The sequence below is a fragment of the Chlamydotis macqueenii genome, chromosome 7 (genome assembly GCF_036417535.1).
Source record: "Chlamydotis macqueenii isolate bChlMac1 chromosome 7, bChlMac1.mat, whole genome shotgun sequence".
NCBI lineage: Eukaryota > Metazoa > Chordata > Aves > Otidiformes > Otididae > Chlamydotis > Chlamydotis macqueenii.
This window is the reverse complement of record NC_141562.1, coordinates 10,350,654-10,375,194: the sequence shown is the minus strand read 5'-3', so window position 1 is coordinate 10,375,194 and position 24,541 is coordinate 10,350,654. Positions and strand designations below refer to the sequence as shown.

General features: G+C 39.5%; 1 protein-coding gene across 2 annotated transcripts in view; it reads left to right on the top strand.

The window, feature by feature from the left end:
• ANK3 (ankyrin 3) overlaps positions 1-24,541 on the top strand; it is a 303,571-nt gene that overhangs the window by 260,751 nt on the left and 18,279 nt on the right. The window contains exons 32-40 of one of the 2 annotated variants that reach the window (XM_086752005.1): positions 1,437-1,665; positions 2,231-2,356; positions 3,065-3,187; positions 5,421-5,502; positions 9,305-17,005; positions 17,647-17,721; positions 18,620-18,751; positions 20,171-20,314; positions 22,672-23,344. In XM_086752005.1, coding sequence (XP_086608131.1) covers positions 1,437-1,665; positions 2,231-2,356; positions 3,065-3,187; positions 5,421-5,502; positions 9,305-17,005; positions 17,647-17,721; positions 18,620-18,751; positions 20,171-20,314; positions 22,672-23,344 — 9,285 coding nt within the window. The remainder of the gene's footprint in view (positions 1-1,436; positions 1,666-2,230; positions 2,357-3,064; positions 3,188-5,420; positions 5,503-9,304; positions 17,006-17,646; positions 17,722-18,619; positions 18,752-20,170; positions 20,315-22,671; positions 23,345-24,541) is intronic. The other variant, XM_086752006.1, reaches the window with a different exon arrangement.

Sequence of the window (24,541 nt, the reverse complement as noted above, 5' to 3'; positions counted from 1 at the left end):
ATTAATAAAACCAAAGCAGGATAATAAGGAGGAGAAAAAAACCAACTTCCCCTACCCTTCTGGTGGGCAGACAGAGGGTGAGGGCCGCAAGGCCCACAAGGCTCGTGCCTCCCCCTCTGTATCTCCCACTTCTGCTTCTTCACTCCTTTTTTATTTTTTATTTTTCCCATTCTTAAATACATTATCGCAGAGGCATTATCAGGAAAAGTTCTGCCACCAATTGGCTCAGCCCTGGCCAGCAGCAGGTCTGCCCTAGGCCTGGCCAAGTCCACTGGACAAAGGGGAAACTTCTAGAGGCTTCTAGCAGAAGCTGTCACCGTGGCCCCCCACTAAACAAAACCAACACAGCATCCTAATGGATAAAATTCATGGTGTGTCAGGTAAAGAATTTATCATTCAGTACATAACATTTGTGCCTATAAAAAGCTTTATAAAGAGAGAGAATTGCTGAATGAACCAAACAGATCAGGGCTGAAATATTGTGGAAAAGACTCATACGAACTGCAAATTAAAATATTTATAACTTGTATCAAAATTGTCCTCAAACTCATATGTGTTACTGGGGAGGTTGTTTTAGCAAATTTAATGTACAGTCAAGCATCAGCACATTACAACGTACACAGTATGTGGTCACAAGAAATACAGTTTCCCCTCTTTGGCTTCAAATTAGATTATGAGACACCAGTGTGAGAAGGGTCAAATAAGTATATCAGGTATTCCCATTTTTGGATGGTTAGAGCTTCAGTGAAAGTAGAAGGAAAATTACAACTTTGGGAAATCTGCAAGGACAGTATGTATGCAAAATGGCAAAGGATCACAGGATATGGTTTCTTTTTTAAAGGCTGTTGTGGTTTAACCCCAGCCAGCAACTAAGCACCACATAGCTGCTTGCTCATTACCTGCCACCAGTAAGATGGGGGAGAGAATAAAAAAAAAAGGTAAAACTTGTAGACTGAGATAAAGACAGTTTAATAGGACAGAAAAGGAAGGTAAAATGATGACGATAATAAACAAAACAAGTGATGCACAATGCAATTGCTCACCACCCATTGACTGATGCTCAGCCTGTCCCCGAACGGCTTTCCCCCTAGTTTTTGTATTGAGCATGACAGCATATGGTATGGAATACCCCTTTGGTCACTTGGGCTCAGCTGTCCCAGCTGTGTCCCCTCCCAGCTTCTGTGCACTCCCAGCCTGCTTGCTGGTAGGGTGGTGTGAGAAGCAGAAAAGGCTTTGGCTCTGTGTAAGCACTGCTCAGCAGTAACTAAAACAGCAGTGTATTATTAATGTTATTCTCATCCTACATCCAAAACACAGCGCTATACCAGCTACTTGGAAGAAAATTAATTCTATCCCAGCCAAAACTAGGGCAAAGGCTTAAGCAATGTTTGAGCATAATGAAAAGTTGATTTAATGGTTTGCTTTTTCCCACTCAGATTTTGGCTTGCAGATTGCCATCAAGTACTAGAGACTGTTGGGCTGGCAACACAGCTTTATAGAGAATTAATATGTGTTCCTTATATGGCAAAGTTTGTGATATTTGCCAAAATGAATGACCCTGTGGAATCCAATTTGCGTTGCTTCTGCATGACTGATGACAAAGTGGACAAAACTTTGGAGCAACAAGAGAACTTCGAAGAAGTTGCAAGAAGCAAAGACATTGAGGTATACTTCTTACTCACAGACAACTTCCTTCTTGTAAATAGACAATGTGTTTTCCAAGTGGCAATAGGTCCTGCAAAAGCTAGTTAAATAAAGGTTCACGGCAAAACTGTGTAAAAAATTTTCTTGAAAGGAGGCCAAAAAAGGACAAGGTGGGGGGAGCATATGGACTTATCTCCAAATGGCTATCCCAGACCAGTCTGCAGTGGTTTGCCATTGAGTGGCACTGATTTGGCTTTGCAGACGCTGACCTGGAATTCCTTCTCATTGGCCCCGCAGACACAGTCATGAGTAGAGCTGCTTTGTGGTGAATATGTAGTCACCAACACACTGGTTCTTGAAGGAAATCTACGCATTCTTACTCACGTAGCTCATGGTTTCCCAAACTGCCTGCACTTGTAACATGTTGCCATAATGCACAGTGATTTTCTAATTTGTTGTTGAATTTAATCTGAATGGGGACTTGTGCTAAACTCAGAAACTATGATGGGGGAAATAATTATATACTTATGTATATGGATCTAGTATGAAAAGAAGTTTTATTGACTTTTATTTATTACTTTGATAGGTTCTGGAAGGAAAACCTATTTACGTTGATTGCTATGGAAATTTGGCCCCTTTGACTAAAGGAGGACAGCAGCTTGTTTTTAATTTTTATGCTTTCAAAGAAAATAGACTGCCATTCTCTATCAAGGTAAAAGCAAAACAAGCGAAATAATTCTGCTGATATATTTTTTTCCCCCCCACAGTAATAACACTTTTTCAGCCCGATAGGACTTGCATGTCCTGAGGTTTTAACTGTCATCATTTAATATGTGGGTAACATGGAGAGGGTGCTTTGCATGAAGCCACAAAAGAGCTGCTGGCAGAGCTGCTACCAGAATACCCGTGATACGCATTCACAGCCTTTTCTAAAAACCATATCTCAAGTCAGATCTCCAGAATACTACCAGTAGATCACTATTTGCCAGGAGATACATTTGAAAACATACTGTACAGCAGAACAGCCTGCAAAAAAGTGCACACAGATTGTTCATCTCTAAATTATCATGAATGGATGCTCGCTTCCCTTAGCCCTATTATAGCTGCCAGGCAAAAGATTTTTTTAAGCATTTTGGTGAGCACAAAATGTTTTTTAGTAATATTCCAGTACAAAACCAAAATTCCAGTCTGGACTCACTCGACATCTTGTCTTGCATGGATTTACCATCAGAGAGTTTCAGACTGATCTAACTCTTCCATGGCAACATCTTTTCTCCTTCAGCACCTCAGGCTGAGCTTCAGCTCAGTAACATTCATCTTTACTCATTGGATATTCTTGTGGAAAGAAACTCTCCAGAAACCTCCTGTAGGTATCTGAATTACAACATATTACTACACTGTACTAACATTTCTCTTCCAGGTAAGAGACACCAGCCAGGAACCTTGTGGTCGATTATCATTTTTGAAAGAACCAAAGACTACAAAAGGACTGCCACAAACAGCTGTTTGCAACTTGAACATTACTCTGCCAGCACACAAAAAGGTATTTGTTAGGAAAAGTAAACATTTTCCTTAGGGTTGGTTTGGTTTTATTTTTGCTCCTTTAGTTTTTGTCTTATTTTTTTCCTGCTAGTGATAAAGGAACCTTGTGAAATGCCAGTAATGAGAATGCTTTGGAATATGATAAAGGCTTTTAAAATTTATGTTTTATTGGTTTCCTGTATGTAGAACGCTTTTAAAGTCTCGTTACTGTGGTGTCAAGTTCCTGTGATTTTTATGATTCTGTTTACAGCTCATGCTTCAGCCTGCAAGTCATAGGTTTATGCTTTCAGTAATGTCATGTGTTGATTTGCATTGGATGTAAGATTTTTTTTTTTTTTTTTTGTGTTGACATTTTGGATTTGCTTTGCCTTATAAATCAGCTTGCATTTTGTGCTCCCAATTTGGTCCTTTTCATATCCTGATATTCTTTTCCCTGCTGTCCATTATAATATTCCTTGTCTCTGCAATGCATCTTGGGACCAAAAGGAAACAGAGTCAGATCAAGATGATGAGGTAATATAAACACTGTCTTCTGTTTTCATTTCCTTCAGATTTAGCGAAGAAAAGTAATATGTTATAGGAAAAACAAACAACTATTTTTAACTATGGCATCGAAATAATATGTACAGAATAACCATATCCTCAACATCTGATAGTCTGTGGCAAAACAGAAGTGCACAAATGTGTAAAAATCATTATTGTATATTATGAAATTAAACCAGGCATCGAATAATAGCAGTCTAGAATTTAACTAATTTTCTGCTGAAAAAGAATATAAATATAAAATTCAGACCAAGTCAATTTTTGGCAAAATCAAAAAGAGATAAGTGAATATGATTTTACCTCTTGCAGTAATCCTGCTGGTGCTTTGGTAACTTTTATTTCTGAGAAGGAAAGAAGTATTGCTGAGGCCACAATAGTGGCCCATAGTATTTTATTCCTGAAAATAAACTGGATTCTTTTCACAAAGCAAAATAGCCAAGAGCAATATCTAAATATTGTGTACAAATAAGTTTTCAAATAAACATCTCAAAAATCCACTGTTTGCTAGAAACTGCAACATTAGATTGTCAGGGAATTGAGTGAGTTTTACTCATTAGAGGTAGTAATAAATGAGATCACCTTACAAAAGAAACTACATAGATGTATCCCTTTTACCTAGTAGCAAAACTTTCTTCTCCTCCTGGTGCCAAATAAATAGCAATAGCCACCTGCTGGTTAAAATAATAATAAGAAAAAAACCCAAAGTACTCCTTACATGTCAAAAAATAATAATAGCAACCACATCACATTGTCTCCACAGGATTTGTTCCCAGTGAGCTATTAAATAGCTATAACAACAGTTTTCTTTCTCAACAAACCATATCTTTAGCCACACAATCAAGTGAGCTAATCTCTGGAGGACTCTTAATATTTAAGACATCCCACTAACAGCTATGCCACTGAATGCAGCAACTTACAATGCAATTCGTTAGTTAACAGTAGTAGTCTGCTTTCTAATCTGCATCTTTGCATTTTGTGCCTATTAAAAAAATCCCCTCCCATGCCTTTTTTGTCCTTAATGTATTCACTTTAAAGCCAGCATACATTGTGGTGTATGTGCTTTCGGGACAAATAATGTGGGGAGAAATATCTGAGTGGTCTAAGTTGTACTCTTATGAATGTTTTATGTCTGTATCCATAGTCTTTTGTGTTGATCTTCTGTTTCTAGCCAAAGATAATTTATTTTACAGAGAATGAATAATATCCTACCATTTCGAGTAACGTGGAGCAGTTTATTAAGTGATAATGGAGTAATATAGTATTGAGGTACCTGAAGGCAGCACCAGGAGCTACATCTGCTATCTGAGCTCATGAGCACCTCATGAGCAGAGATGTTGTGAGCAGGAATGAACCTATGGAGTCATCTCTTAGGGTTGCAATCCCTTCCCTGCTTGCTCCAGAAGAGCAGTCATTCACAGCAGGTTTCTGCCATCTCTGATAGCCATGCTCCCTGCTCCACAGTGCCTGACGCTCATTACATGGCAGAGAGGAATGGAGACAGGCTCTGTGTATTCCCTGCCTGCTTGCCCAAATTTGGCTTCAGCATGCCTTCCTGAAGCTGAACTGAAACATCCATTCTCCCTTGTGGGCGTGTGTACTGCAAAATGCAGCCCATCATGGTGAAGTTTGATGATTGTTCTGTTCAGATGAGGGATGCTAAAGGCACTAAACAGTATTATGTTTTGTTGCAGACGGAGAAAGCCGACCGGCGCCAGAACTTTGTCTCCCTTGCTTTACGTAAGCGCTACAGCTATCTGACTGAGCCTGGAATGAGTGAGTTGCTCTTACCAAGTACTAAACCGTATATACGTGATTTTTCATAAGAAGAGACATTTTTTCTATAAATGTTGTATTTGGTGTCACTTTGGAAAAAAAAACCAAACAAACAGAAGAAAGCACCTATCTAAAACAAAATTCTTGGATGGTCTGTGAACTCTTGTGTTGTGAGAGCTTGAAGAATCCTGACTGGCAAATGACGTGTTAAGTAAAAATATAATTATTTTTTTTTTAATGCCATGTAGCTTAAGAGGAGTAGGATTGCAAATTGCTTTCAAAAAGGGTCTGTTCTTTTTCCCTTTGAAAGATTAGACAGTGCTGCTGTAGAAGGGAGTGATATGCAAATGTTCAGCAAGGCTGGAAAATACCATTCAGATAAGCACTTAAATGTTTAGATGCTTAGCCAAAATGGACTCTCTCATATTTTATATTTTCCCTCTTCTTTCTCCTCCCTTTCCCTTTTTCCTCTGTTCCCTGCAGATGCTTTTTATTCACTGGCACCACACATTGCTTCCTCTTAAACTTATGTTCCCCTTGACCAGACCTGTGGCATTCATTTCCTTCTCCGTTAAATACAATAATGTATTTGGCTTAGCTTTTCTTCCCTCACCTCTCCTGTCTGAGGTTGACTGCTATTGTTCCCCATTCCCAGGCTTTTTCTTGCCTTTTTTTTCCCCATTGTGACTTCTCAGTTGCTACCCTGCAACAGACCCTTTGATATAATTCCATAAAATCCATAGACAAACTTCATCGGGTCTTGGGATTTCCCACTGGATGGCTGCTGTTTAATTATCCTGTAAGATCTATGGCTTCTTTGGATCAGATGTGCTCCAGAATATATTACACTTCTCAGACCTGGAAGAAGACTTCAAGCATATAACATCTGAAGAAGCTATCAGATCTGCTGAGACATCTTGATGGACTGTTAAGGTATCGTCAGAAGCTTGATGGGAATTGAGAGAGAGGGAAAAGGAAGTTGCTTGAAAGGAGTTTGATGACTGTGTATGTTGCTTACAATTAGTTTTTCAGGCCTCATTGCAGAGTGGGGGGCGGAAAGTAGTCTTATTTATTCACCAAAGGTCCGTTAAGTCTAACCTGCAAAAAGTTGGAGGGAAAAAAATCCAAATTCACTTGAGTTGTATTAAAAAAAAAAAAAAAAAAAACCAAACAGATGTGTTAACACAGTAGAAGTCCATGACTTTAACTATTCTGTCCCTTTTGGCAACGGTTAGTACTTACAGCTGTGCACTACCCAGAAAGGGTATGCAAAAATCTTGTGTTTGCCAGAAAAGGTCGTAGATAGTGGTTTGGCCATCAGCCTGAGCACTTGGATGAGTTCAGTCAGTGCCTTCAGTTACCAGCTGCAAGCAAGGAAGTGTCGTTTGGTGCACAGAAGGTAGTTACTAACATCTGTTTTCTGATAAAATCTTGGATGTAGAGTGATGGAAACTGTTAAGGCCAAGAGCGTCCATTAGCCAAACAGGGCTGTTATATAAAACCAGTCTTTAGAATATTCTCCCACTCTAAAGTCTTGCATGGTTGTCGGCATTTCTTTGCTATTTCAAAATAGTAAAATTGCCCAGTTCCCTGCTGTTGGAGTTATGTCATAGCTGCACACACTGGTAAATGACTCTATTTTCTTTATACTGGTTCGTCTTCTCAACTGCAATAAGAAGCACAGAAAAAGCATCCTAAACATGTCTGAGTCCATGATTTAATAGGAGAAAGAGCAGTTAAGAAGGGAGCGTGTTGGTTTAATTCCCTCACTAGCCAATTGTGATAGACTGGCTTATCACAGCGCAGTGGGGTCCCTCTAAAACACAAACTGCTGAACAAGTTGGTTTGCTGTTAGTTCTTTTCAGAATGATTTGGGGGTTTGTTTCTTGAACTTGGGACTGTATGAACTTTTGGTGAATGTTAGCAGCTGCTGCTAATTAATCTTCATAATAAAATCTAGCTCATTTAACGAAATACGCTATGTTTTCTTTTTCGGAGGAGGAGGAAAGAAGTATGTTTGCACTTAAAAAGAAAATTGCAAGGAAAATAGGTGTTTCTTGACATAGACTGTGCCAGTCAGGCCTAGTATTCAAGCTCTCTTCAACCTAAATGTTCTCATACTGCAATATTACCGGCCATCCACATCGCCTTCTGGGCTTTGATTGGCTTCTAGAGGACCAGCACATTTCTCCTTGCAGGATACGGACCTGTGTTATACTGAATATTCATTATTCTATAAGAGTGCGTGTGCTTTAAGTTTAACAGTTTCGTATTAGCCTTGTTAAGCTTCTTTCACTGTAAGTTACTGTCTGTCTATAAGACAGATCAAGCAGGCTTGATAAATTATTAGTGTAACTTCAGAGAAAGGTGTGTTGAAATAAAGCAGTTTGGATATTTTAGCTCCATTTCTAACTCCAACTTTTAAGAAAAAAAGCCCTCTAAGTTACCTTCTGAATGTTATTGCTATATCAGAGGATACATATGCTGTAATGGGATTCCCAGAAATACTGTCTTCTGGCATGAGTACCTCCTGCGATGCAAAATGTGGTTGATGATGATTTTGTTCAAAATGCCTATGAATAAGCTGAGTGTTCTGAGGGATGATAACAGTTAACAGGTTTGTCCTTGCCAGGAAGTTTTTGCGTAATATATTGTTCTTTGACTGCTTTTCTAATGTTACCTTTTGAGACATATAAAGTTGAACAGGTCTGTCTTTGAGCTGATACAAGAAATCTCCTCAAAAGGTACCAAGACACTACATCTTGTAGAAAAAGTGTACTCTTCTTTTAATGGCCTCTTGTGAAATTATTTTCTAAGGTTTATATATTTGTGCTTAATACAGCATACAAATGTATTAATCTGTGTGCTCGTTTTGACATGATATATTGTGCATGAATAAAAACTGATTCAGTTGCTTTGCTTGCTCACGTTTATCATATATCATAGTTTCCATATTTCATGTATGACATATGCTTCTTAAAATCATTTCATGTAAAGTTTTACTTTAGTTTTTACCAAACAAAAGGAATACCGCATGAGAAAAAAAAGTGCAAAAATTACTTTTCTTTCTTTATTTTTACTATTTTTTAAAATATTGACTCAGAAAAGCTCTTGCTCTTATTGGCTTTGTGAGTGTGAAGCATATCCGAATTGTGCATGGGAGATACAGATTTGAATTTATTCCAGTTGCTTCACAGTTTGCACATCAATTGCCTGTCACTTAAAGGAATTTTGGGTTCTGCATGAAATAGTTCTGAGTGGTTTAAAAAAAAATACTTAAGCTATATAACGTCATTTTACACAAGTTTATATTTTGTATAGGTTCAATATCTGATTAGAACAACAACAACAGAAATTATTAAAAGAATAACTCTAGTAGTTGCACAAAGCAGAGACATACCTAAACAGGCAAAATAGTACCGATACGAGTATTTCAGAAGCAGCACATCAGAAAGTCAATAGGAAGTAAGAGAAGAAATTTTGATGTGGTTTTATTTTTACTTTATGGATTCCTTCTTTGTGTTTATTGTTCTTCATTGTTTGCAGATTTGGTTGATATGTGCTTTCTGTCTTTCATTTCATGTTGCTTTTTGGTTTGGACCAGTCATCAGTATATGGCTCATTCCTATTTTTTTCTTTCCTTTTTAAATCTTCTTTTGCCTCCTTCATCCTAACCCATGCAAACAATTGTACTTGCTTTTTGTAATATTACAACGTTTACTGACCAATTTTCTTCTCTGGTCTCTCTGTTTTTCAATCATTTTTGTTGATTTTATGTTTGATTTTAATTTAACAATTTAAGAAACAGTTGAACGGAGTGCAGGAGCAACAAGATCCCTACCTGCTACTTACTCATACAAGCCATTCTTTTCAACACGGCCATATCAGTCATGGACAACAGCTCCAATTACAGTGCCTGGGCAAACCAAATCAGGCTTCACTTCCTTATCAAGCTCTTCCTCTAACACTCCTACAGCTTCCCCATTAAAATCAATATGGTCTGTTTCTTCTGCTTCTCCAATCAAATCCACATTAGGAGCTTCTACCACATCTTCAGTTAAATCTGTTAGCGATGTAGCATCTCCGATTAGATCGTTTCGGACAATTTCTTCACCAATAAAAACTGTGGTATCACAGCCTCCATACAATATGCAGGTTACTTCAGGCTCTTTTGTCAGAGCTCCCGCAGTCACAGAAGCTGCTAGCCTAAAAGGGCTGGCATCCACTACCACATTCCCCTCTCGGACATCTCCCGTGACTACAGCAGGGTCTCTCTTGGAGAGATCATCCATAACCATGACGCCTCCAGCATCCCCCAAATCCAACATTAACATGTACTCTTCAAGTTTGCCACTTAAATCGGTCATCACATCAGCATCTTCACTTTTATCGTCCCCTCTAAAGTCAGTGGTGTCACCTGCTAAGTCAGCAGTTGATGCTGTTTCATCCTCTAAAGTCATGATGGCCTCGTCTCTCTCGTCGCCAGCAAAACATGTAGCTGGGCACACAGATGTACCATTGCTTAATGGATCTGTGTCACCTCTGAAATACCCATCTTCTACCAACTTAATAAATGGATCCAAAGCTGCAGCTGTTTTTCAAGACAAGATCACTGCAGCTGCACATACTGCAAGCTGTGCTGCTAACGCAGTTGCTGACACGGCTGAGAGAGTGTTTTCAACAGCTACAACAATGCCATTTTCTCCACTCAGGTCATTTGTGTCTTCAGCACCATCAGCTTTCCAGTCAATAAGAACTCCTCCTGCAGGTGCTTTGTACACAGCCCTTGGGTCAATATCTGCAACTACCTCATCAGTAACTTCATCAACAATAACAGTGCCAGTATATTCTGTAGTCAATGTTTTGTCTGAACCAGCATTAAAGAAGCTCCCAGAGTCGTCTTCACTTACAAAATCAGCTGCTGCGTTACTGTCACCTATTAAAACATTGACTACAGAGGCACGCACACAGCCTCCCTTTAATCGAACTTCATCTCCAATAAAATCATCTCTGTTTTTAGCACCCTCTGTTCTCAAATTGTCCACACCATCTTCTTTATCCTCCAGTCAGGAGATACTGAAAGATGTTGCTGAAATGAAAGAGGATCTAATGAGAATGACTGCAATATTGCAGACAGATGTCGCAGAGGACAAACCGTTCCAACCTGAGATACCGAAAGAGGGTAGAATTGATGATGAAGAGCCCTTTAAAATTGTTGAGAAAGTAAAAGAGGACTTAGTGAAAGTTAGTGAGATTCTGAAAAAAGATGTGTGTTTAGAAAGTAAAGGGTCGGCTAAAGTATCCAAAAGTGATCAAGGACACCTGTCTGAGGATGACTGGGTAGAGTTCAGTACAGAGGAGATTGATGAAGCGAGACAGCAAGCTTTGACAAGCCCTCCTATTTCTGTTCCAGAGAAGGTCCAAATTAAAACTAAAACCATGTCGGAAAAGGATTATAACTTGTCAAAAGTTATTGATTACTTAGCAAATGATATCGGTAGCAGTTCATTAACAAACATAAAGTACAAGTTTGAAGAGGGGAAAAAAGAAGGTGAAGAGAGACAAAAGCGCATTTTAAAACCAGCTATTGCTTTGCAGGAACATAAACTTAAAATGCCTCCAGCCTCCATGAGGCCTTCAACATCAGAAAAGGAGTTGTGTAAAATTGCAGATTCCTTTTTTGGAACAGATACTATTTTAGAGTCTCCAGATGACTTTTCTCAACATGACCAAGACAAAAGTCCCTTATCTGACAGTGGCTTTGAAACAAGGAGTGAAAAGACACCTTCTGCCCCACAAAGTGCTGAAAGCACAGGGCCAAAACCACTTTTCCATGATGTACCCATCCCTCCCGTCATTACAGAAACAAGAACTGAAGTAGTTCATGTTATCCGCAGCTATGAACCATCATCTGAGGAAATCCCAGAGCAGAAAGCAGAGGAGCTACCAGCCTCAAAACCTGCCCCTACGTTTATGGAGCTGGAGCAAAAACCCACTGGATCTATTAAAGAGAAGGTTAAAGCTTTTCAAATGAAAGCCAGCAGCAGTGAAGAAGATGACCACAAGTGTGTCCTTAGTAAAGGTGTCCGAGTAAAAGAAGAAACTCATATCACTACGACAACTAGGATGGTTTATCACAAACCTCCATGCACTGAAAGCATGTCTGAAAGAATTGAGGAAACAATGTCTGTTCATGACATCATGAAAGCCTTTCAGTCTGGACGTGACCCTTCCAAAGAACTGGCAGGTCTGTTTGAACATAAATCATCAGTAACATCCGATGTTAGCAAGTCTGCTGAGACTTCACCACAACAAGCAGAGAAGGACAGCAAAATGAAACCCAAACTGGAGCGAATAATAGAGGTCCATATTGAAAAAGGTAATCAGGCTGAGCCTACTGAAGTCATTATTAGAGAAACAAAAAAGCATCCAGAAAAAGAAATGTATGTATATCAGAAAGACTTGCCTCGGGGAGATATTAACTTAAAAGAGTTGGAAAAACATGATGCTTTTCCTTGTTCGGACGAACAAGGTCAGCAAGAAGAAGAAGAGCTCACAGCCGAAGAGTCACTTCCTTCTTATCTGGAATCCTCTAGAGTAAACACTCCTGTGTCCCAGGAAGAAGACAGTCGCCCTAGTTCTGCTCAACTCATGTCTGATGACTCTTACAAAACACTGAAGCTTTTGAGTCAGCACTCAATAGAATACCATGATGATGAGTTGTCAGAACTAAGAGGGGAGTCTTACAGGTTTGCTGAGAAAATGCTTCTTTCAGAAAAGCTAGATGTGTCTCATTCTGATACTGAGGAGTCAGTTACTGACCATGCTCTACCCCTTAGTGCAGAGTTACAGGGGTCTGATAAACGATGCAGAGAAAAAGTAGCTACTGCCCCCAAAAAAGAGATTCTCTCCAAAATCTATAAAGATGTATCTGAAAATGGTGTAGGTAAAATGTCTAAGGATGATCATTATGATAAAGTGACAGTGTTACACTACACTGGAGATGTTAGTAGTCCAAAACATGCCATGTGGATGCGCTTTACTGAGGACAGATTAGACAGAGGTAGAGAAAAGTTGATATATGAAGACAGGGTGGACAGGACTGTTAAAGAGGCAGAAGAAAAACTGACTGAAGTATCGCAGTTTTTTCGGGATAAAACAGAGAAGTTGAATGATGAGCTACAGTCTCCGGAGAAAAAGCAGCATAAAAAAAATGGCAAAGATATACATTCTAGCCAGAGCTCTGCCAGCAGCAGCCCTGAGAAAGTCCTGCTCTCTGAATTGCCATCGTCCGGTGAGGAATGGAGTAAGGTGAAGCAGTATGCACATGATGGGAAATGCTTTCCCAAGGTGGATGAAAGAAAAGCGTCCAGTTTGCCCAGCAGTCCTGAAAAAAGGATATTTGTGCAACCTGCAGAGGACTCTCAACAAACTATGGAACACAAAGGAAGCGCTCAGCAGGCTGGAGTACCTGAGGTTTCACAGACTGGATTTCAGCTGAAGCAATCAAAGCTCAGTTCCATTAGGCTTAAATTTGAACAAAGTATAAGTCCAAGGAGTAAGGACGTAACTCAAGAAGAAAAAAAGCTGGATGGTCAGTCCAAAATTCCCATAAAGAAACTGCAAGAAAGTAAGTTACCAGTGTATCAGTTTTATTCCAGAGAGAAACACGCAAAGCAAGCAGAGCTTATTGACGGGAGCACAGCTTTACAGAAAGAAGTGAAAATACAGGAAGATTTTGTTCCAGGTAAAGGGAAAGCTATCGAAGACTTCCGTGCTTCAGACACACAAAAACAAAGAACTGAGATGAGTAAAGGCGTGCCAGAATACTTTTCAGAACCACAGGCGAAAGACCTGGCGTATGCCTCAGATGCAACAACAAAGGGACACTGGGACAAAAAAATCTACAGGACATGGGAAAGTCCTGGAACTTCTAATCATAAAACACAAAAAGAAAAACTTTCACATGTGCTGGTTCCAGATACAGTAAAAGAAAACCATCTTGATCATGTTGAAGCTAAAACTGACCAAAAAAGTGAATTTATCACCGTGACAGAGCACAAACTGGCAGCAAATGGAATTCATTCAGAAGAAGTGAAGGAACTGACTGTAAAATCTCCCTCCAAAAGGGTTTTATACAGAGAATTTGTTGTCAGGGAGGGGGAACGTAATGGTGAAGTGGCTGATAAAATATCCAAAAGGAAAGAAGAAATTGCTGTGTCCCATATTCCAGTCAGAATTGTTGAGGAGAAGAGAACCACGCTTGATGGTGTCTATGAACTTTCAGCTAAAGTGTCCCAGTCAGCTGTGATTAAGGAGAAAGTTGAGAGACACATTGATTATGTGGAAGATGAAAAAATAAAGCACTCAGAAATCAGGAAAGTTACCAAGCAGCAGAGCTCGATAGGTCTAAGTCCTCCTGCTGAGGAAACGGAGATATCCCCTAGCAAATCACCTGACTCTTTAGAATGTAGTCCAGGAAAGGAATTTCCTTCGAGTGAGTTAGTCGATCCTGGTGCCAGTGATTACCTGGATAGAGTTGCACCGCTAGTAAGCACTGAGGGAGTAAAAGACATTAAGACCCTACCTGTTTATGTCAGTTTTGTTCAAGTAGGAAAGCAATATGAGAAAGAGGTGCAACAAGGAAATATTAAAAAAATTGTCAGTCAGGAGAGTAAAACAGTACAAGAGACGAGGGGGACATTTTACACAGCTAGACAGCAAAAACAACCTCCTTCTCCGCAAGGCAGTCCAGAAGATGACACACTAGAACAAGTATCTTTTATAGATAGCTCTGGTAAAAGCCCTTTAACACCAGAAACACCGAGTTCAGAGGAAGTGAGTTACGAGTTTACATCTAAAACACCTGACTCACTAATAGCTTATATCCCAGGCAAGCCCAGTCCTATACCTGAGGTATCTGAAGAGTCAGAGGAGGAAGCAGAGGCTAAGTCAACATCTGTAAAACAGGCAGAAGTTGAGGAACCACAGATTGACAAAGCATTATCTAATCATATAAATAAGGACTCTAACAAAAGACCCAAAAGTAACAGAGTTGCCTACATTGAATTCCCTCCTCCTCCACCACTGGATGCAGATCAAGGCGAGTCAGAAAAGAAGCCTGAGTATTCCACTGAGAGTGAAATGGAGATGACAGAAGTGAACTTGCAAGATGAACATGACAAATGCCACCTGACTGAACCTGTCATAAGAGTACAGCCGCCGTCTCCTGTGCCACCGGGAGCAGATGTCAGTGACTCCAGTGATGAGGAATCTCTCTATCAACCTGTTCCACTTAAAAAGTATACGTTCAAACTGAAAGAACTGGAAGATGACCAGAAAGAAACCTCAAAACACAGAGCCCTTGAAAAGACTGAGAAACAGAAAGAGTTAGGACATCCTACTTCTGGGAAACCTAATGAGTTTGACATTGGGCTTGATTCACCCCAGAATGATGTAGTGCAAAATGGGAATAACAATGACCAGTCTGTCACAGAGTGTTCCATAGCAACCACTGCAGAATTCTCCCATGATACCGATGCAACAGAGATTGACTCTCTTGATGGTTATGATTTGCAAGATGAAGATGATGGTTTAACTGAGAGTGATTCTAAACTTGCAGGTCCGGCAGTTGAAACCAAAAAGGACGTATGGACTACAGAAGGCATTCTAAAGCAGACTGATCGCTGCTTTAGCCAGAGTAAGCTTGAAGTCATTGAGGAGGAAGGCAAGGTTGGCCTTGAAGAAGACAAGGCACCTTCAAAGGGTCCAGCTTCTGATAAAGCTGGAGATAAGAGTGAACAGAAGTCAGGGGCACAGTTTTTCACTTTGGAAGGCAGACACCCTGACAGGACTGTATTTCCTGATACATATTTCAGTTACAAAGTAGATGAAGAATTTGCAACACCTTTCAAAACAGTGGCCACCAAGAGTCTAGATTTTGATCCATGGTCCAATAACCGAGGTGACGATGAAGTGTTTGAGACTAAATCAAGGGATGATGAGGCTAAGCCATTTGGTCTGGCAGTGGAAGACAGATCTCAAGCAACAACACCTGATACAACTCCAGCCAGAACTCCAACAGATGAAAGTACGCCAACTAGCGAGCCCAACCCCTTCCCGTTTCATGAAGGGAAGATGTTTGAGATGACTCGCAGTGGTGCAATTGACATGAGCAAGAGGGATTTTGTTGAAGAAAGACTCCAATTTTTTCAGATTGGTGAGCATACTTCTGAAGGGAAGTCAGGGGACAAGGGGGAAGGGGATAAAAGTACAGTCACTGCCATCACACAGCCACAGGCAGGGGACAACACTGTAGAAACAAACCTAGAGAGACCAGTAGAAACAACAGCAGTTGAACATAAGCCCGTCATCCAGGCCAGTGGAGATTGCATGGAACAAACACTTGGTAGTAACTCACTGGAAAAACCATCGGCAGCAGTAAACGCTTCTAAAGTTGATCCCAAATTGCGCACACCAATTAAAATGGGAATTTCTGCTTCCACCATGACTCTGAAGAAAGATGGCCCTGGCGAAGTAACAGATAAGATAGAAGCTGTGATGCCAAGTGGTCAGGGATTAGAAAATGAAACTGTAGCAGTGCTTGCGAGTTCAGCTTCTAGCCAGACAAGCTGTAGGCAAACAGAAAACACAGATTTTCCAAAAGATAATTTTAATAACAACAACAATTTGGATTCATCTGCTGTTCCTACAGATGATATTACCTGTAATGTAGTGCTAAAAGAACATTTGGAACCAAAATGTTCCCTCCAGAAAGCTAATCAAGCGAAAAGCACTTCAGGAAAAGGTACAGGGACAACCCAAGGACACAGAGTGAGAGATAAGCAAAAATCACACGGAGAGCAGCGAAAGTCAACAGAGTTGGTAGGGGCTAGAGGAAAATCAAAGCTTCCTGTAAAGGCCAGCTCAGTAAAAGAAGTCTTTTCACAAAATAATCTCCAAAGCAATGCAGGGAGTAAAGTGAGAGTGGCTAGTAAGCCTGACAAAGCAAAACAAAATAATTCTTCTCTCTGTCTAGAAGCAAGGTCTAGAATTCCTGTAAAAAGTACACATAGGACTAATATAGCTAGAAGAACTCCAGCCCTGCCAAAACAAGAGCAGGTAGAGAAAGAAAAACCAAAACAGCTTCCTTCTAAATTACCAGTAAAGGTAAGATCTACCTCCGTCACCATGACAACAGTTAAAGTAAGGAAAAATCAGCTTAGGGAGGTATGTAAACATTCTATTGAATATTTTAAGGGAATTAGTGGTGAGACATTAAAGCTTGTGGATCGTCTATCTGATGAAGAGAAAAAGATGCAGTCAGAGGTCTCTGACGATGAAGAAGACAGTACATCAAGGAACACATCCTTATCAGAAGCTACTCAAGTTTACCAGCCTTCCATTACATCGAAGTCTGCTAGAGACATGAGAACAGAGGCAGCATCTATAAAATCAAAGATTGAAAAGGCCGACAGTGAGAGGAGGAGGAGTAAGAGGACTGGTGAGAATGAAGGCAGTCAGGTTTCTGGAGCTCTCATGGCTCACCTCGTGGAGATCAAGCCTAGTTTGTAAAACTTTCAACTTGTTGATCCTAGTGCATGAACTGTTGTGATTGCCTGTGGAGTGACTTAACTGTAGTTTTCATTCTGTCATTGTCATCTGTATGTGCCGTCTTATACTCTTCTTTCTTCCTTTAAACAAATCCTGTACTGTAGAAAGCTAGTGAAGCATGCCGAAGACATTCATGTAACTCAAAAATTTATGTAACTCAAAAATTGAAATATTTATTTTGTGACAGCAAATTTATTCTGTCAAAGTAGAGAAAATAGATGTTAATCTAGTCTTGGTGGTTTCCACCACCAGTAATTGAACAACTTGTGTATAGTCTAACAGCTAGATTGTCAGCATGTTTGGTTTCATTACACGACATCATGTAGTTTGACATTTGGCTTTTCACAGGTGAAAATATAAAAGCTGTGAAAAAAATTTGCTTTGTAGGTTATTAGGACACACAACCATTCTAGTAAACAATATAAGCACTGGCAACTTAGTCAAATTAAAGCTATTATTTATAATAATCTATTGCCCGGTATTGTGGTTTTCTGTGCAAAACCTTTTTAATCGAGAAATTGTAAATCACAGGTCCACAGAGTCCATGTGAACGGACAGATATAAGGATGGCAATTGTAGCTGATCACCTAGGACTTAGCTGGACAGGTAAGCTTTTCTGCTTTAATATTGAAACAACATTAGTCTTCGCTATTACATTTTCACGTAGTCTTTTACCAAAAGCTGCAGCAAGGCCGCATAAGGCTCTTCCGAATTCACAGTGAGCCTAGCCTCCCAAAACGTGACACTCATTGCTAGGCAAAGATGCCTAACAGGAAATAGCTGTGAAGCATTATCCCATGGTCATGCCATAAACGAAAAAGAAACTCATAGGGAAAATAGCTAAAATGGCTTTCCTCTCGAGATGTTCACCCAAGGAGCTGAGAGGATCTCTCTACTCAGGTTCAAATCTATCTCTGGACAGCAGTTTCCCCAAAGCTCTGGGGGCTGCAGGTCCAGTGGTGCCTCATCAAGTCAGCACCATGTGTGCGATTGCCTAACTGTATGCCCGCCTTGTCTCCGTACGTTGATGGGCTGAGCTGGCCCTCCATGGGCTTACAGCTGCAGCAGCCAGCTCTGCCTGGGCGTAGGTGACGACAGCACCGGTGCTGAGCTGCACAGTGAGCTCAGAAAGGCGTAACAGTCACCAGAAAAAAAAAAAAAAATAAAAAATTTGTAAATTACCAATGATGAGGTACTCTCTGCGGAGCTTTTCTTCACCATGTTTAAGTGGCTTACTGGGTATAAATATGATAACAGCTCATAGAGATATGATTGAAATTCAAAATGATGTCTGTCTTAAGAAATTAAAGTATGAGTATATCATGCCATGTTCATCATTATCTGTAAAGTTACCTGTTTGTGTCAAGTAGCTTTGTTGACATCTGTGTGATCTAAGAAGGATAACATTTTTAAGTCTGACAGGATGACTGAGGGATTTGTGCTTTATTTGGTGGTTTTGTTGTTGTTTTCTTTTCTTGCTTGCTTTTTTTTTTTGTCTTTATAGAACTGGCAAGAGAACTGAATTTTTCTGTGGATGAAATAAATCAAATACGAGTAGAAAACCCAAATTCTCTTATTGCTCAAAGTTTCATGTTATTAAAAAAATGGGTTACCAGAGATGGGAAAAATGCTACAAGTAAGTTGAAGTAGTTACTTTTTTGTTGTTTATAAGTTACTTTTGTTACTTTTGTTGTTTATAAGTTATAGCCCATTTCATTTGTTGCCTGCTCTAAATAGGTAAATTGAAGAAAACATTATGAATGTCTTTCACAAACCACGGATGGGAAAAAACAATTTCAGTTATATTTTTATCAGAAGTCAGAAACGTGTCATATTTATTCAGTAAATATGCAAAAGGAAGTAATCTGTTCTCCACATCCATAATTGATGGGACAAGTAATTAATTTAAATTCCAGTAAAAAAAAATGTTAGGGAAGACTGTCCAATAGCAAGGAAACTTTCCATCAGCCTGGAGAAGGCTCTGGGAGACCTTATAGCGGTCTTCTACTACCTAAAGGGGGCCTACAAGAAAGCTGGAAAGGGACTTTTGACAAGGGAATGTAGAGATAGGACAAGGGCTAATGGCTTTAAACTGGAAGAGGGTAGATTTAGGTTAGGCATAAGGAAAAATTCTTTCCTGTGAGGGTGGTGAGGCACTGGAACAGGCTGCCCAGAGAGGTTGGGGATGCCCTGTCCCTGGAAGTGTTCAAGGCCAGGTTGCATGGGGCTTGAGTGACCTGGTCTAGTGGAAGGTGTCCCAGCCCAGGGCAGAGGGCTTGGAACTAGGCAATCTTTAAAGTCCCTTCCAAACCCAAACTATTCTATGATTCTCTAAGGAATGTGAAACATGGAAATAGGCTGCCTGGAAAAGTTAAGTAGTATTGCAGGTCATAAGACTAAACCTCCTTCTGTGAGGAGAGATGGAGACACTGATTCTGCTGGCTTTATCTGTGCCTTTCACTTGAATTGCTCAAAGTGAAAGAGAGGGTTTGATTTTTGTGTTAGGTCGATGGTGTTCATTACCATTCCTGAATCCACACACTTCTCTAGAGTATTTGAGTCTGCTTTGATCTCTTTCGCTGTAAAAGTAATTTCCAGTATTACTGTGTTTTTGCAACAAGATTACTGTAAATGAGATTTCACGATGTACTGCATGAATAGCCTTATGTGCATTATCACTTAATGGCTACCTATTCTGCTGTTCCCTGAAAGAGAATGGTAAAAGGATTTTTACACTCCTTTTACGCTCCAGTAAAAGGATATTTTGTTTCAGTAATAAGTAAATACGTTCTTTAAGAGCGCTCTGACCTTACTCTTGTGCCTTTTGTGTTGGAATATAATTATACGTGAGGGGGAGGGAAGACTTAATAGATGTATATCTTGAATAAGTAGGCAGCAGAATGACTACTTGGACAAATGATGGAATTTGCTACAACTAAAGGCATTGGGACAGAAACACGCCAGTAATTTATAATTAATGCAATGTGAATGTAACTGAGATTACACAGTTCTGCAACGCTGAACTTTTTTCTGACATGTCTTATTTGTTTTTCAGCTGATGCCTTAACTTCTGTACTGACAAAAATTAATCGAATAGATATCGTGACCCTGTTGGAAGGACCAATATTTGATTATGGAAATATTTCAGGCACCAGAAGTTTTGCAGATGAAAATAATGTTTTTCATGATCCCATTGATGGTAATTGAATTCCATGGTCATATTTAGTTCAGTGACATGTCCAATAGTACAGTAATGTTGTATAAGCTAGACTTCAAAAAAAAGACAATAATTTCTATAGAAATAATTGTTTCTAATGTGAAGGCTTTTTTCCTCTCTTAAAGCATGCTCATGGTACAATATGTAGGTTGCACATTAGTATCTCAGAGAATAAGCCCAGGCTCCCCCAAATATAGGCCTGAGTAAGCTTCTTCCCACCAGTCTCAGCGTCAGTTGGCACGACCTGAATGTTTTCTCCTGCAACAGTTGTGCTTTGAGGCTTGCCCGTGTATATTTTTAATGTACTTGGTAATGCGTCCTTTCTAAGTTACCTGGAAATATATATATTCTTTGGCTTCCTGTCTAGATAAGTAACAGTAAGAATTTGTTGAAGAAAAAAAAAAGAAAAAGGAAACAAAAGAAGCGCTTAGTAATTTTATAGAGTAAATTAATGTGCAATTTACTACCAAGCCTCTTTGAGACAAGTGAGCATCAATTACTTTATGATTTTCCCTTGGACCATTTCTACAATGGCAGTAGAAAAATAAGAAAGTATTTTATTAGTGCATGAGAAAATATCTTTTCCAGTCTACTAACAGGTAGAATTGTGTAATGATTTTCACATGGAAGCTGTACCAACTGCGACCAGAATTGTGGAGGTTAATTTTGAGCCAGATTAAAAGGCTAAATTAAGTTCTGCTTGTAATACAGAATTGCCATAGGTGTGCTTACTATTTATTAGTATGTTGAATAATCTAAATGTTGTTTTTTCTTCTTCTAAGTGTTAGTTAACAGGCACCGAGTTGCTGCATTCTTTACTTTCATTTTTGTCACGTGTATTATAAATAGCTCCTTAAATAAGGTTTTTCTTTTGTAAGTAATATTTCCTTTGCTTTTTGTAATTTGTTCAAGTATGTATTGGGCTTTCTCTGCATTTTAGTAGGTTTTTTTTTTCTTTAGAGCATATAAGCTCAGTGTACCTCCATTACTGAGCAGCATTGCTGGTCATTGAAACATTGCATTGCAGAAATAATTTTCTGTTGACATTTTAAGAAAGTCGCTCTTGAAATGTTGCTTGCGCCTTTTAATTGTAGCATCAATGTTTTTATGAAAAAAATACGCTTCTCTGCAGTTGCTTTCTGTCTCTCCTCTTCTCTGAACCTTCCTCAAGTTTCCTTTCCTCACCAAGACCAGACCACCTTTGCCTTTCTCTCAGCTGGTTCAGGAAAGAAAAAAAAACAAACCCTGTTAATGCACCTCCCTTTGCAGGCAGCACAATGTCAAGTTAACCCCATGGCATGTATTTTTTACTTTTGTTGATTACCCAACCTATTATTTTCTGGAAAGTGAACTTCAGATTTTGATGTCATTTTTATGTCTATATTCAGTTTAATCCTTTTGTATGGTTTTCCCATGTTTTCATCATTTTTTTCTCTTCTTTTCTCTCTTTATTTGATCAGTGTATCTGATTGTACCCATGTCACCAAGATCGCCTCACTCTCCAAGATCACCAAGATCTCCTTACTCACCACAGTCCTCTCACCTGTATAACTTTACTGTACCTGAAATATTCATATAGCTCTCCCTCGTTGTCTTTGTTTTCTCTTATCCTTTTGTTAACTTCCTTTTTTAGTTTTTTTTTATCCTGCTGTGTATTTAGATCTACTGTTCTTTAGTATCCTCATTAGGACCCATTTTTTTTCCTCCTTCTTGAACTATTCCATTCTTGTGGTTCTGTGGTTACACTGGAGATACATATTAGTCGCATTGTATTAATGGTATTGTATATCTTTATATAAAAGTACATTTAAAATGTGGACCTGTTTTAGAAATAATACCTACTGACAAAAAAGTGGCTGTCCTATGTTATGATCTGCTCCTGTCTTTAAAATCTATTTATTAAACTTCCAGATTAAAAAAACAAAAACAAAACCCCAAAACTGGGAACGAAAGATTTACACAATATGGCTGCAAGAGATTGTATTGGATATAAAGAGACAACCACCCTTGTCCACGTTTGGTTTATTGCATGCTCATAAGACAATCTGCTATAGCTTGAAAATGTTAAAATGGCTGCAAAAACAATTGCTGAAATCTTTATAGACTATTTATAAAATAGTCAAAAGTACTGGCTTCACTGTACTATTCACTGGCAGTACTCATTTTTTGTTCCATCTATTTAAGACAAAGTAGAGAAATCTATGAGAATTGCATTTGTTCTTATCACCTGCACCTCCTCATACGTTTCATACTTTATGTAACTCATGAATCATTTGACACTTGCTTATTTGTTGCTCCATGCTTCATCCCAGTCAGTCCAAATGTGCTGTCTTCCTTAGGTTATCCCTCCATTCAAGTGGAACTGGAAACTCCCACTGGGTTGCGCTTCGTGCCGCCCACCCCTTTCCATCAGGACGATTTCTTTAGCGACACCTCTAGCCTAGAGTCACCCCTTAGAACTCCCAGTAGACTGAGTGACGTGTTAGTGACCTCCCAGGGACAAGTAGATGGTACAGCAGCAGCACCGCCAGTGGTGACTGAAGAAGACACTTCACTGGACGACAGCAAACTCGATTTCTCAGTGCCTAGAGAAGGAACGCCTAAAGATATTTCCATAGGCAAGAGCCAGTTGGAGGAAGTGGACCTTAAGGATTTTCCGCGGTATCTTGGTAGTTATGGCGGGATATCAAAAGATGCTAAACAAAGGCAGAGTGAAGAGACTAGTAAAACAGGAGTAAGGACTGAACAGCCTGAGAGAAGAAAGTCTGGTACTGATGAGGAGATGACAGAAGAAAAGCTTAAGTCTCTGTTTGAGGACATTCACCTGGAAGAAGGAGCTGAGTCTGAGGAGATGACAGAAGAAAGAGTATGGTCAATTCTTAAAGGTGTTCAACAAGCAGAACACGAAATGTCTTCAATTACAGGTTGGCAGACTGACTCGTCAAGTGTCACTGAGCCACTGACGTCGGGACGCAGAATAGGTGGTAGCCTGCTAGATCGCTTGGATGATAGGTGAGCATCTTTCTATAACAGTATATGTGTAAGCAAGCCTTCTCATGCTGCTTTTACCTCCAGGAGGAGTGCTGAGGCTGTTATTCTATGGAAGTATGTATATATGCATGTGTATATATATATATATATATATGTATGTATTTGAAAGAAAAAGTAATATTTGACTCAGTTTCCCCTCAGACATATTTGTCTTTTTAAAATGTAAATTAGTTGTGGTTTAACCCTAGCTAGCAACTAAGTACCACACAGCTGCTCGCTCACTCCTCCCCACAGAGGAATAGGGACAGAATCAGAAGAGTAAAAAAGAGAAAACTCATGGGTTGAGGTAAAGACAGTTTAATAGGTCAAGCAAAAGCTGTGCACACAAGCAAAGCAAAACAAGGAATTCATTCACTGCTTCCTGTTGGCAGACAGGTATTCAACCATCTCGAGGAAAGCAGGGCTCCATCCCATGTAATGGTTACTTTTGAAGACAAACGGCATCACTCTCAATGTCCCTCCCTCCCTTCTTCTTCCCCCAGCTTTATATGCTGAGCATGGTGTCGTATGGTATGGGATATCCTTTTGGTCACTCGGGGTCAGCTATTCCGGCTGTGTCTCCTCCCAGCTTCTTCTGCACTCCCAGTCTACTCGCTGGGGGGGTGGTGTGAGAAGCAGAAAAGGCCTTAACTGTGTAAGCACTGCTCAGCAATAACAAAAACACCCCTGTATTATCAGTACTGTTTCCAGCACAAATCCAAAACGTAGCCCCATGCTAGCTACTCTGAAGAAAATTAACTCTATCCCAGCCAAACCCAGCACAATATTTATCAGGTTTCATTTTTAATATCAATATTTCAGAATTAGTTTATATTATGTTTAGTGGATAATATTACTTTTCATGTTCTTTGTCTTGTCTATTTCCATTTTTAATTACTCTAAGGCATACATAGATGTATCTAGAATTGAAGACTATAAAATGTACATTATCTGCAACCAGGATACTACATTACTTTTATTTCTTGAGTACCTTTTTAGGAGTCATCCTTTTCATTGTATCTCTTTGCCTTCCCTCAGATAGTCATTACTTTTTCCATAAGCTAATTTTTAAATTGTCACTGCTTTTATAACACTTACTTCAAGTGTGCTATGTCATGCTGATTTAGTAGGCTTTTAAAGAGATGAGTAACAAGGCCTAAGAAGGTAGGAACGGTGATG